General features: G+C 36.1%; 1 protein-coding gene across 2 annotated transcripts in view; it reads right to left on the minus strand.

Moving 5' to 3' along the window:
• The window catches only part of PPFIA2 (PTPRF interacting protein alpha 2), a 467,683-nt gene that overhangs the window by 113,331 nt on the left and 338,953 nt on the right, over window positions 1-15,399 (minus strand). For both annotated transcript variants that reach the window (XM_055085240.1, XM_024122861.3), the window contains one exon: window positions 7,279-7,500. In XM_055085240.1, coding sequence (XP_054941215.1) covers window positions 7,279-7,500 — 222 coding nt within the window. The remainder of the gene's footprint in view (window positions 1-7,278; window positions 7,501-15,399) is intronic.

Consider the following 15,399-nt stretch of genomic DNA (forward strand, 5'->3'; position numbering starts at 1 on the left):
GAGTTATTTGTAGTGAGGTGAATGGACCTAGAGTCTGTCATACAGAGTGAAGTCAGTCAGAAAGAGAACAACAAATACCGTATGCTAACACATATATATGGAATCTAAGAAAAAAAAAAAGGTCATGAAGAACCTAGGGGTAAGACAGGAATAAAGACACAGACCTGCTAGAGAATGGACTTGAGGATATGGGGAGGGGGAAGGGTAAGCTGTGACAAAGTGAGAGTGTGGTATGGACATATATACACTACCAAACGTAAAATAGCTAGCTAGTGGGAAGCAGCCGCATACCATAGGGAGATCAGCTCGGTGGCTTGTAACCACCTAGAGGGGTGGGATAGGGAGGGTGGGAGGGAGGGAGATGCAAGAGGGAAGAGATATGGGAACATATGTATACGTATAACTAATCCACTTTGTTATAAAGCAGAAACTAACACACTATTGTAAAGCAATTATACTCCAATAAAGATGTTAAAAAAAAAAAGAAATTTGGACACTGTGGAGGAAAAAAGAATTTCAGGGAAGTGAGATGGGAGGCAGGTGGTGGCTTTGTGTATATGTATGTGTTTTGTGAACATATGTGTTTAGATTTGTACTCTCTTGATAGTATTTGACTTTGAAAATTATGTGTATATAAAAAATTAAAATTAATTAAAAAGTCATATTCTACAAAGAAACTCATCATGTTGTCCTTAGTCTCCCTGCCTCCCCCTACCTTGGGGGGGGGAATGACACTGTGCTGCACAGAAATTTAGGATCATCCTTGAAAACTCCTCTACCCTAACTCCCACTTAATAGCCTAATCTTTCATCTTGCCATTAGTCTTTTGTAGTGAGATAAATAGTGAAAAATTCATGTTCACTCAGGACTTGGGAACGTGATATCATTTGTAAATAAGGTTTTACAGATGTAATCAAGTTAGGATGAGATCATACAGGATAGGGTGGGCCTTAAATCCAGTGACTGGTGTTCTTACAGGGAAAGGAAGATTTGGGGACAGAGATATACAGAGAAATATGCAATATGAAAGGGAGACAGAGATTGTCTTTATACTGACACAAGCCAAGAACACCAAGGATTGCTAGCAACCACCAGAAGCTAGAATACGCAATGAAGAATACTTCACCAGAGCCTTCAGAGGGAATACTGACTGTATGGCTCTGTTGATACCTTGATTTTGGACTTCTCCAGAACTATGAGAGGATAAATTACTGTTGTTTTAAGCCATCCCTTTTATTGTAATTTGTTATGGCAGCCCTAGGAAACTAACACACTCTGTGACATTTCTACCTGGAATGAGGTTTTGTTGCCTTTTTGACTATCTTAGTCTTGCTGAACTTCAAGACCAAATTAAACACTACTTGGTTAATTATGTTAATATTAATATTCAAATGTATGAAACAATTAATCCATCAATTTGGCAAAAATTACCCAAACTAATTTCTTTTAACATTATATATGCATCCCTAGATTTTAGCCATCCAAATAAAAGCTACTATTTAAAAAGCTTTTGCTTAAGATTTTGACTTTTTCTGTTTCCTATATTTTTTAGTCCAATGAGGGTAGAGTTTTCAATCTTAGACTATTCCTTCAGAGTGCTGCTTACAATTGTTAATTCTGTATTGTTAATTTCATTTTCATACAGAACTCTGGGACTGTTATGTCAATTTTGTAGCCCAAGAAAAAATTCTAAATTTAGCCTACATATATAAACGTCTTACAAAATTATAATAGCCACAAATTCAGTTAAAGGCATACACGTGTTTCTTTAGAACATGAGCACGAAGTAGTACATACTTGCTTTAAATCCTAGTTTTTGATACGTATTAACCCTGTTATGGGTAAATGCTGCTTAGCTTTTCTAAACTTCATCTTCTTTCTTTCTTTTTTTTTTTCGGTTTTTGGTTGGGATGTTAATACATGACATTGTTGTGATATATTTTAAGTGCTTTGCATGATGTCTTATGTACAATATACACTCAGTAAATTCTAGCTTCTTTTTTATTATTATTCTTTTTTATTACCATGTACAATACACACTAAATAAATAATAGCTTTTTATTGTTATTTATGCATTTTTTTTTTCTTACTATTATGCCTATAATTAGCTGATCTGACTATGGCATATATTACATATAGGAGTCGTTGGATGTGACTTTGGTATTTCATTTTTAATTCAGTGATTCATATGGGAGATTCAATTTATAACAGCAGGCTGTGTTGCCAAAAATAAATTTTGAATTTACAAGTTGGAGAAGTATCTTTTCGCTGTGTGTTACTTAGAAATTTTAAAAAAGAAAGCTTTTTCTAGTTCCTGAAAACTGCTGCTTAAAAAAAGGCGAAAAACTGTGAAAAGGATTAATTTTCTCTTAACTTGAAGTTTATGTTAAAACTGGATTTTATTATATCAAATAAATATAATTCTATAGTAACTTAGAGCTAGTAAAGTGAAAAATATAACTCCATGTTTCAGATAATAGAAAAGACAAAATTGATATGTATTCACTCATATAATCACATAGTGAACATTCAAAGAGCTCTTAATAAGAAGTTGGAGTGATAAGCTGTTTTTATTCACAAAACAAAATATAACTGAAATACTTCACAGAAAATTCTAACTCCTTGAATATCAATATATTTAATGAGATATTAGTATCCAAATACCCGATTAGTAAGTAGCCTTCTTGATTAGAGTGGAACAAATATCGTATATTAACGCATATACGTGGAATCTAGAAAAATGGTACAGATGAACCTATTTGCAGGGCAGGAATAGAGATGCAGACATGGAGAACAGACGTGTGGACATGGGGCAGGAGGGAAGGGGGGCCGGATGAATTGGGAGATTGGGATTGACATATATACACTACCATGTATAAAACAGACAGCTAGTGGGAACCTGCCATATAGCACAGGGAGCTCAGCTTGGTGCCCTTGGTTACCTAGAGGAGTGGGATGGAGGGGAGGGTCAAGAGGGAGGAGAATGTGTATACATATAGCTGATTCACTTCATTGTACAGCAGAAACTAACACACCATTGTAAAGCAACTATATCCGAATTTAAAAAAAAGAAAAAAAAGAGTGGAGAGGTAAACTAAGCCTCCGTTATGAGACTGACTATATTTTCTAGTCTGGGTACTGTGCCAAGCTTTAACCCTTACTCCAAGAAGTCACAGTCAATTTAAGGAGCGCTTAAGACAAAACTTCAAACAAAAGTAAACTTTGTAAACATACAAGAAATTAAACAGATGTAATCATCACCCTGGCTTAAAAAAAAAAAAGTAAATTTTGAATAGATTTATTTCTTGACAAAGAATAATTGCAAAAATATATTCTGAAACCATTAATGAAATATACTTACAATTTGTTTCAGATATATTAGACATATATTATGCATATATTATGCACATGCATAGCAAAATGCATTTCAGTTTTTAATTATGTGGTCAGTTTTTTCCTATTCTCTATTTTTTTCCTAATTAATTCAACAAATAATTATTGCTTATATCATATATAAATCATACTGGGTTAGCAGTGCTATAGGGGTAGCAAGGAGAATCACCTTGTTTGTTTTTTCTACTTAAAATCATGCAATCTACTAGACTTTGTTGTGACCACAGCTCAAGAATACATAAAAGCAAAGTCTGGAGTTTTCAGTGTTATGTGATACCTTTTTAAAGTATGTGATTTTCACATTTTCTTGCTTATTGAAAAGATCAAAAGATTGATTATTTAGGAAGCAGTTTATAGTGCAGCTGCATTTTTTATGATAGTTGCTATCACTGAGTAAATGATTACATCTTGTTGATTTTGGAAGCTGCTCACAGTGGAAGAAGCACAGATTTTGAAGCTGGGTAGTCCTCTATTCTTCCTGGTGCTGGGGGGTGGGGAAGGTAGTGTGTTGGGGAGAATAGTGAATAGGCCTTGGACAAGTTACTTTACATCACCTGAGAAAAATGGGACAATTACAAGTACCTTCCCTAAAGGACAGAGGGAATTAAAGAAATTAAATATAAACCAGGCTCCCATGGCCTGCATCCTGAATCTTATGGGAAATATTTTATTTGGCCTTCACAGTGTGCTTAATACACACACACACACACACACACACACACACACACACGTGATGCATCTAGAAAGGCAGACAGAGTATAGGCTCCTTGTCCAGGTCTCATTAACCCTATCACTTCCTACTGTTATACCTGGCACTTCACACATTTATATTGTTTGCCTGGCTTTGAAGACATTTGTGTTTGCAAGCCCCCTCAAAGGTGAATGATGAGAAATATTCCTTTCTCGTGAAACTCTTCTAAGATATAACTACCCATAACTTATAGAGCTGATAAGAATAGTTATATTGTAAAAGAGGGGCCTGGTGAGGGCCTGGTGAGGGGCTTCCCTGGTGGCCTGGTGAGGGGTTTCCCTGGTGGTGCAGTGGTTAAGAATCTGCCTGCCAATGCAGGGGACACAGGTTCCATCCCTAAGCCCGTGCTCCACAAGAGAAGCCACCGCAATGAGAAGCCCGCGCACCACAACGAAGAGTAGCCCCCGCTCACCACAACTAGAGAAAGCCCGCACACGGCAATGAAGACCCAACGCAGTCAAAAATAAAAACAAATAAATAAATAAATTGAAAAAAAATAATTCCTGGTGAAAGCAGAACACCTTACCTATGAGAAGGTTTTCCTAATTATAAAAAAAAAAATTTGGCATCGGATAGATGATTGACATTTTAAATCTGACTTAGCTTTTTGTCACCTACATCCAAAGACTATTAGAATCAAAGGGTTATTTTTACTTAGGTCATAAGAAAGGAAGAGCTGGAGATACTGGGCTCTACCTGCAAATAACACTGGATTAAATAAGCATTAATAGAACAGGTGAGTGTTAAGTGAAAGAAAAACAGCTAAATCTGTGGACTAAGAGAATGAAGAAATAGAAAATGAGCAAAAGCTCAAGATATGGCCCTGGTGGTTTACTAGTCAAAAATCTTAGTGTTCCTTAACAGTAATATAGAAGAGGGGTTAAACTTCACCTACTTTATAAATTCTCTGAGTTTGGGTTGTGGGAGGAGTGAAGATGAGAGATGCATTCCCGAACTGTTAACTCATAAAAAGGTGCATCTTTATCTGTGCAGTGACAGAACCACTTCATGGATTATCTACCTTACTCTGAGATAGTAGGCATTGTTTGGGGACATATTCTGATTTCATCCATGCCTTTTGATGTTTACACCTAACACCCATAAATATCCATCCTTTCAACAAGAGCTTTTGAGTGCCTACTATATACTCAGTAGTTGTGTACATGATTAAAATAGAGCAATGAACAAAACTAGACAAAACAAAAAACCCCAGCTCTTATGAATCTTTATATACAGTGGAGAGGGAAGCATATGACAAACAAGTAAATCAGCAAAGTACATACTGTGTCAGACGGCAGTAATTCTGTGAGATTTTTAAAAAATGAAAGAAGGAGAGTGTATATGTGTAAATACCATGGTTAGGGAACACTTCACTAAGACATTTGAGTAAAAGGCAGAAGGAAAAGAAAATGCAACAGAATAGATCTGGCTTGCTTAAGAGGCCACAGTAACTGAACTGAGTGGATTAAAGTGAAAGAGTAGTAGATGAGTTCCCAGAGGTCAGAGGGTGGGAGTAGAGATTGTACAGGGTTGTTGATCACTGCAAGGACTTTGATTTTACTGTAAGTAGAATAGGTAGCCATTGAAGAGTTTTAAGGAGAAAGTGACTTGAGCTGACTTACACTGCAACAGGTCACTCAGGCTGCTGTGTTAAGTATAGACTATTAGAATAATCCAATGAGAGATGGTGGTTGTGTGAAATAAGGCAGAGCCATGAAGAGTGTGTGAAGAGGTCACAGGATGGATATATTTTGAAGTTGGAAGTAATAAGATTTATGGATGAAGCAAATGCAGTGTGTGAGTGAAAGAGGGGTATCAAGGACATTTCCAAGGTTTTTGGTCTAAACATCAATAATGGAGTTGCCGTCAGCTGAGATATGTAAGACTGCGAGTAAGTCTGGCTTCTTGGGGGGAATAGAAGGAAAACAGTCTTGAAAATATTAATTTTGAGATACCTGTTAGAGATCTAGATACAGGAATCTGGAAATCAGGAGAGATGGATAAGGTGGAGATATGAATTGGGAATCATAAGACCACGGGTAGTTTTTGGAGCCATGAAACGGCATGAATTTACCAGGGGAGTTAAGGTAAATTGAGGAGGGAAGGCATTCCACTGTTGGGGATGAGAAGTAGAGCCAGTAAAGGAGCCTGAGATGGGGGTAGCAAGTAAAAATGAAGGAAAATCAGGAACAGTGTAGTGTACTATTAGCCAAGTGAAGAAATACACCAGGAAGTGGTAATTAGATCAAGTGCTTCAAAGGACTGAGAAGTGTCTCCTGGATTCAGCAACATGGAGGTCAAACTGGATAAGAACAGTTTTGATGGGACTGTGGAGGCAAAAGTATGATAAAATGGGCTCAAAGAAGAATTGGAAGAAAAGAATTGGATACATAGAGTCAACTCCAATAACAGCTAGTTAATGATGTACAAAAGATAAAAAAAATAAAAATATGATTTAAAAGAACATGTAAAAATGGAAAAGGCGAAAAGTCACAAAATAAAATTTTCATAATTGTAGATAATTTTCTTTTTAATTAGAGTGATAACAGTGAAAAGGTTCTAAACTTTTCACCTTAGCTGGTAAGATGATTTGGCAATATCACAAATAAGACATCTCCTTGTAATTTTTGTCGTAACTTTAAAGTACCCACTTTTTCAAATAGATGAAGTGATGTTAAGTTTAGTAAGAACTGAACATATAGAGAAAGAAAGGTTCCCACTTTCACACATGTACTTTCACATTCACAGATAGAAAACCAAAATAAGAGGGATATTTTTAAAGTAATGTCTTTGAGTATTCCCATCTGCTAAGAGTATAGCAATTCATTATTCGTACCCGAATCTAGGGTTATTTAAAATTAACAGCTTAAAACATTTAAAAATTCATTTAAAAACCTGTAGTTTTTATTACTTCTGAGATTTGATAGCAACATTTTCTTTCCATACATATTTAAAGGGGTGATGAAGTAAACTATTTTTGCCTTAGTGAACAAGTTTCATAACTAATATAATGCATACTGATTTACGGTCTTTTGAGAAAAGGTAGAGTATATGCCATTAGGGGAAATTATGGAAAAAGCATCTCAGAGACAGCATTCAGGAAGCAAAGACTGAAAGTGTTGCGAATCACTTACCTCCCTAATGTCCCTTTGATACTTAGTGTTCATTTCTTCTGTTTTAATGAGATCCTTTCTTGCTGTCTCTGCTTCCTGTTCCACCTCTCCCACTCGGGAAGAAAGGGCTGCTAAACGTTCTTTCATTTGGGCCATTTCGTAGTTTTGTTTTTCAAGCAATTCTTGTAGTTCAACTATTTGACTTGTTTCATCAGTTGAATCTATAGAACCATTGGACAAACGCTGCAGGAAAAGAGAAAGAAACTGCGCTTAGAATTTTCTTCATCTTTAATTTAAAATTCATGAACTTAAAGATATGAGACTGATAAAGATTTCATACTGAGAAATAAGAACTCTAACAGAACTAGCTTTGGAGGAAAACTAAGTTTCTGAGAAAACTCTTAATTGACATTAAAATATAAAGGTAGATCAGTAATTTTCAAATAGGTTAATAGATGCATTTGAACTGGAAGCTATTATATGCGCTACATTATACACAGTTTAGCACAAAACATGGATATAGCATAAACATTCAATAAGTGGCAGCTATTTTTAATCAATTACTTATAAAATTTATTATAAATAATTATGTAACACAGCATATTATTATTAAATAATAAATAAGGGCACAGAAACTATGTAATATTTTCTATTTTTATTCAAGATCCTTTGTGACTTTGCAAGTCTTATTTTCAATGACTCTCAGTAAAAGAAAACTTACACTTTTCTTTTAAAGAAAGTTATTCCTGCTGTGAATCTGACCTAGCTGGAACAAAGGTATAGCATAGAAAAGTCTTGCTTTCTATATTGCTATCAACATAAAAGTCATGAGTGCACACAATCCACAGGAAAGAGGCTGAAGAGTTTAAATACTTTGAGACTGATTTTTCCTCTTTTTGAAGGGGCTGCCTGGAAACCAGGGTAACTCATGTCTTCAGAAGGATGACCTACAGCCTAGCTGCATTGGAGAAATTTTGTGGTGAAGACAGTGCAGGAACAGGGGAGAAATAAGTGCTAAGAGAAAAAGATCACAATAAACTAGAAATAGGAAAGTACGGAGAAAAAGCAAAAAAAGTACTATCAATTCTGCTAGAATGCTTGTTTGGAAAATATGAATTCATTCTAGCATGATAGATATATTAAGAAACAATTTGAACATAATGTAACTTTTGTGTTTTATAATATACAAACTCATTCCTGATAATCACTAGCAGAACACAGAAAACCAGACCTAGCTGAATCAATCAGGGTAGGAATATACAAAATGCACACATGCATTTTCCTCAAACATCTAACACCAACCTCACACTTCATCAAGCACTTTGAGTCAGCCCATCCATATCTGTGTTACACCTGTCTGATTTTAGATATTCCTCCTTCCACCACTTCACAATAGCTCACAGCTATAACCCTTCTGACACCCACTGTGATGAGCAAACTTCAGATCTTTTTCAAAGTAAAGAGTTAAATTTATCACAGCAGTTATGCAATCCTTAACCATTTAACATGTGTAAAACTGTGCTACTATTTTTAGTATTAGAAATACTAGAAATAGTATTTAGAAATAGTATTCTATTTCTTTTAAAAGTCATTGATAAAGGTTTTGGTGTTGTACTGCAAACCCCTTTCCCCCATAAGCCCTGGGTTTTTTATTTTGCAATTTTGCATAACTCATGATATTTTGGAATGCAAATGTCATATTAGACAAAACTGACTGTAGGATAAAAGGAGGAGTATAGAAAACATCACAAAAGCAGTGAGAAAGATAAAATAGAGAGAATGGGAAAGCAAACAAATGACAAAAGGTATTGGTAAGTCCAGTTACCTAACACGTGGAGAAACAGTTGGACAAATCAAAATTAAAAGGGCAGAGAAAGATAGAGTAAGTCTTAAGATAGCATCTTAAGATACCAGTTGGATCTGCAGAGTTAGTACTTCAAAAATATTACTGAACTTTTGTATTGCAGGTGCCAAACTTCTTATTATCTAGTGAAAGGTGTAAGAGATGTTGGAAAGGATCAAAGATCAGTTGACCAGTTGCTCCTTCAGAGTTTTGATTCCCCTAGCTGCTGGGATTGCTTGCTTGCGGAGGGATCAGAGCTGAGAACATGCCCAAAAATTGTTCTTAGTGGAAGGGAACTGCCTTTCCAAAGTTAAACCCCTCCTTTGGGGTGTGCAATACCACATACAATGCAGAGCAGTATTATTGTGAAGCTAATAAAAAACCAACATTTCAGACAGTTTTTATGAACACAAAACCCAAAAACATTGATAGTGACATTTATATAAGATACCATTATCTGTACATTGAACTGGGAAAAGCCTATTTATATTCATTAGACAGCAATTGAGAACTGGTTTAGGGAGGAAGGCTAGAGCGAACTGCCAATCAATTATGTCCAAATTTGGGATAACTGAGGTATGATAGTACAGGATTTCTGTAATAATACCAAATATCTTCGAACTCTGTACACCACTTACAAGTAATGAGGCAACCTTAAGCTTTAATAGAATTTCTGCCTCCTCACATTGAGAATTTCCTCTAGTCAACTAAAAAATGGCAATTTTTAGAAACTACAAAAATCATTAGAAAATACATTTTTGCAGTGAAAAATGTTTTATGTCGTTGAAAAATTACATTTAAGATTTGAGTCCTTAAGAACTTTGGAGAAACTGAGACTTAGGTAATTACACGAAGTTGATTTGAATTAAAATGCAGAACTTTGAATTCCCAGGTCATTTGATCTACCCTTTACCATATTACTTGTAATCAGAACATAAAAATCAAAATGATAAAATAACACATGCTGGATGGTATTGAAGTGTGTGTATGTATAGCTACATGAATACACATACAACAGTACACACACACACACGTGTATAAATTCTACAAATATTTGTTCAGTGCAACTGAATGATGTTAATTTTCTAATTAGAAAAATGATTATTCCAAATCTGTGCACCTGAAGTCCATTAAAATCTTGTCTAAAAGTTGCAATTTTTTTAATGGGCTCAAGGTAAGAGAAATTTAAGTAAATATAAACAGTAATCAGACAACGAAAATAAAACACTTTCAAAATGTTAACCTCTTCAATTCCTTTAAGTAACAGATGTGTACTGCATAGTCTTTATGCTTTTTTGGAATTTAGTACTACCCATGGAAAATTTTTGAACAGTCAATTTTTCTCTGAAGTGCTTATTGACATTATATGTTTAAAAATGTGTAATATTTCATCTGTTCAAATCACCTTAAATATATTTTGTTCTGAGCTTAATATATGTTTTCATAATTTCAGAGTGGAAAGGTCATCTTAAACCTGTGGTGTATACCTTAGAAAAAGAATATATAACTTGGTTCCAAATCATTATTATCTTGGTCTACCTTTAAAATAAATTGTGGCACTTTAACATAAAGGGCAAATGAGTGAATTAAAGGAAAACCCAATGCTTATTTTAAATAGCTTTATTGAGATCTAATTTACATACCATAAAGTTCAACCATTTCAAGTGTAAATGTCAACGGTGTTTAGAATACTTAAAGAGTTGTGCAACTATAGATGTAATCTAATTTGAGAATATTCTCATTACCCCTAACAGAAACCTCATACCCATTAGCAGTCCCCTAAGAGCAGACCCCCACCCCCAGCCCCAGGCAGCCACTAATCTACTTTCTTTCAATATAGATTTGCATATTATGTACCTTTCACATAAATGGAATCACAGAATAGTCTTTTGTGATTGGCTTTACTCACTGAACATGTTTCTGAGAGTCATTCATGTGGTGGAATATTATCAGTATTTCATATCTTTTATTGCTGAATAGTATTTTACCATGTGAATATTCTACATGTAATTTATATGTTCATCAGTTAATAGACATTTCAATGGTTTCCACCTTTTGACTACTGTGAATAATGCTCCTGTGAACATTTGTGTACAAGCCTTTGTGTGGACATACGTTTTCAGTTCTTGTGGAACGCCTAGGAGATTCCTAGGAGAAGAATTCTTCTCCTAGGAGAATAATTGCTGGATCATATGATAATTCTGTGTTTAACATTTTGAAGAAGTATTTCCCAAAGTGGTTGCCCCATTTTACATTCCCACCAGCAATCACGAGAGTTCCAATTCCCCACATCCTCACCAAAACTTGTCTTTTTATTATAGTTATTCTTGTGGGTATGAAGTGGAATCTCCTTGTGGTTTTGATTTGCAATTCCTAATGATTAATTATGTTGAGCATCTTTTCTTATGCCTATTGACGTTTTGTGTATTCACTTTGGGGAAATGTCCAGTCAAAGTATTTGCCCATTTACTAATTGGGTTTTTGTCTTTTATTATTGAGTTATAAGAATTGCTTATATATATTTTGGATACAAGTCCTTTGTCAGATATATGACTTACAAATAGTTCTTTCCAGTATTTCAATTATCTTTTTTACTTTCCTGATGGCGCTGTTTGAAATGTTTTTAATTTTAATGAAGTCCAATCCATCATTTTTTTCCTTTATGTGCTTTTGGTGTTATATCAAGAAGTTATTTCTTAACATAAGTTTATAAAGACTTCAATTTTTTTTCTTTTAAAGTGTAGAAGTATACATTTAAATTACTAGTTTTCAAAGGCAATAAAGGCTCAGACGATAAAATGTTTTAAAGATATATTTTGATTCAATCAATAATTATTTATTGAGCACCTACTATGTGCCAAATGGAAGAAATTAGGTTTTAGAATTTTTATAAAATATGGTGATACATTCCCAACATTAAGGAAATTTTCATCAAGCAGAGAAGTGACACACAAACAAGCAGTTATTAAGTACTGCAATGAAATATTATCATAGAGTTATGTTTTGATTACATATTTGTGTTATGGGAGCAGAAAGAAGATACCTTTTGTGACACTCTTTGAGTTGGGTTTTTAAAGGTAAGCAATTATATTTCAAGTAAAATAAGAGAGGGGGTAATTATTCCAGGAAGGGGAAACAACATGAGCAAAGGCAGGGAGGCATTCTCTGCAGGGGGATTATGAGTAGCCCTGTGTGCAGAGCAAAAGATGTGCTGTGGGGAAATGGGAGGATATGAGACCTGAAAGGGAGGGCCAGCATACATTAAGATGTCCTTAGCTTCTCATATGAAATAGCATGAACTTTGGGTACTAAACAGAATGACAGAGAGTCATCAAAGGTTTCTGAACAGGGAAGTTACCTGTAAACATTTGCTGGCAACCTGTTCATCTCATGATCCTGGTGGTCTGTGTAAAGCCTTTCTTAGCTGCCTGTAGTGGACAATTTTTGCTTGCCTGCTCAGCATCCAGTTTTTCTTCCCACTTCCCCACAGTTAGAGTTGCCAGATGAAATACAGGGTATCCAGTTAAAAATTTTTTTCCTTTGGAATGCATTTTATTATTTTTTTAATTAAAAATTTTGTTTATTGTGGTAAAAGTCACATAATATAAAACATACTATTTTAATCATATTTAACTGTACAGTTCAGTGGCACTAAGCACATTCACATTGTTGTGCAACTCTCACCATCATCCATCTCCCGAATTTTTCACCTACCCAGGTAAATTTGAATTTCAGAGAGACAATGAAAAATTGTTCAGTATAAGATGTCACATGCAGTATTTGGGTCATGCATATACTAGGGGAATTGATTATGCAAAGAAAACATTGAGCCAAACCCAGAATGAAAGCATAAATTATGCGTTTACTTGACAAAGGAAACAGAAAAATCAAAAACTGGGAGACAGAAGTGGGTATAGGATTTTGAAAGCCACCCGTTGTAGCTAGAATTGAATAGGCTACAGCAAGAAGATGGGAGTGGGTGTAGGTGGAAGGATGATATGAGTTCTTGAGATGATGCGGGTTCTTGAGATCACTGCAGGACTTTGGCTTTTTACTCTGGGTGAGATGGGGACCCTATGAAGGTGTTGAGCAGAGGAGTGGCATGACTTTAAGAATTTTGGTCTTCAATTAGAAGAATGGTGTTGCTATTTAAAGAAAAGGGGGAATCTTCAGAAGAAACAGATTTGGGATTAGGATGGGGTAAAATAAAGAACTGGGTTTTGGAAACAAAGTTTGAGGTAACTTGTGAGATGTCAAAGTGAAGTCTCTTAGGCTGTTGCATGAGCCTGCAGTCAGGAGTAGTCAGTGCATGGATGTTTTCTATGAAAAATTATAACACTGGATGAGATCACCTGTGGAGTCAGAGGGGAGGATCATCAAAGGTGACTAAGAATGTATCTTTAAAGATCTCTTCACATATCACTTTATCAGAGAGGTCTTTTACTCCTGCTATGTAATATGTATTTTGTTTGTTGTCTGTCTCACTCACTAAAATATATATTCCTAAATTTTCTCTATACCAGGCTTAACCTGTATATTCTTGTATGTTCAACTGCTACTCCATTTTCCTGCTTGAATATCAAATAGGCAGTCCAACCAAACTCAGAATGTTCAAAACCAAATTCCTGTGCCTCTTCCCCAAATCTGTTTCACCTTCAACCTTCACCAGCTCAGTTGGTAAAAACTCCATCCTTCCATATGCTTCCACAGGCTGAAAAACTTTGGAGTCACCACCAAGTCCTCTCTTTTTCTCCCATCTCCTATTGAGTCTATTAGAAAAACATGTTTGCCTTATCTTTGCAATAGAATAAATATGACTCATTTTCATGCTGTCTACTGCTGTCACCTGTTGGGGAAGCAGTCTTCATGCAAACTGCCAACCCTCTCCAGGATTGCCCAGTCAATGTCCTGAGTCTGGAATATTCCCCTACATCGAAGTTAAGTGTCAAGCTATAACTTGGCCCCAGATTCTTCTTCCTTATTAGGAGAAACCTTTTCCCTGTTCTAGGTATGCAGTGAATTTCCTTGTATTGCATGTGCTATATGTCACCTGGCCAGCCCCACCAGTGTATCTGCCCCTCCTGGGAAGAGAACGGGTCTTCCCCTGCAGCATGAGAGGGGTGCGTGCAGTCCATTGTCCTGCCTCTGTTACAAGGAAGGACCACTTCCCTAGCCATGGGAGATTTGTGCAGGCTACAGATGCTGATCTTGCTGCCTCTCTTCTCCTTTCTGTGAGTAGTGTTGTTCTAGTTGGAAAGATCAAAGGTTGGGAGACACAAGTGGGTTTAGAATTTTCAAGGGGACACAGTGTGGCTAGAATGGAATGAACTACAGCAAGAGGATGGGAGTGGATATAGATGGGCAGATGATGTGGGTTCTTGAGATCACCGTAGAATGTTGACTTTTACTCTGGGTGAGATGGGAACCGGAGGAAGATTCTATGAGCAGAGCAGGGGCAATCTATTAGGAAAACATGTTTGCTTTATCTTTGCAGTACATGTGAATCTTACCCATGTATGCTACCTCTTATATGTCAAGGAGTTCTTTGTCGTCAGTCCTCCTTGCAGACTCCGAAACCCCAGAAGATGCAATAGGCTGAGGTATGTGGGCTCCAACTTCTGGTGGTTAGTACTGTTATGATCTTTGCCATCCTCCATGCAAATCCTCACCTGGAATTGGTAGCTGGTTTTTCCTGCTCAACACCAGCCCTTGTCTGCATCATCTACTCTCACTAGAATCACTGTAATAACCTCCTAACTGGTCTCTTTGCTTCTAACTTTGTCTTTTTATGTTCATTCTTAAAACAACCAGAGTGATCCATGGTGATCTTGTTACACGATAGATAAAGTTATTCCTCTGCCCAAAACACTACAATGGTTTTTCATTCTACTCAGCACAAGAGTGAAACCTTACAGTGAGCAATAGCCACTGCCCCATCCCCCTTCCCCTTCCCTAGTCCCCTCCCCTTCCCCCATGCCTTTACCTCTCTGAACTCTCTCCTACTATTCTCCCATTTGCTCTCTTGCTTCAGCCACACTGGCAAACTCATTGTTCCTCTAATAAAGTCAATCACTGTCCCAAGTTACAGTCTTTGCTTAGTTCTTCCCTCTGCTTGGAATGCTCTTCCCCTAGCAACCCACATGACTAAAAACCTCAACAATTTCAAGGACGCCAATCTTGACCACCTTATTTAAAAGTGCAAACTGTCTCCATCCCTATGTCTCCCTAGGACTCTTGATCCTTTTGTGTTTCTCTAATTTCTTTTTCTTCAATAGCATTTATCATCTTCTAATATGACA

The sequence above is a fragment of the Physeter macrocephalus genome, chromosome 6, assembly GCF_002837175.3.
Source record: "Physeter macrocephalus isolate SW-GA chromosome 6, ASM283717v5, whole genome shotgun sequence".
NCBI lineage: Eukaryota > Metazoa > Chordata > Mammalia > Artiodactyla > Physeteridae > Physeter > Physeter macrocephalus.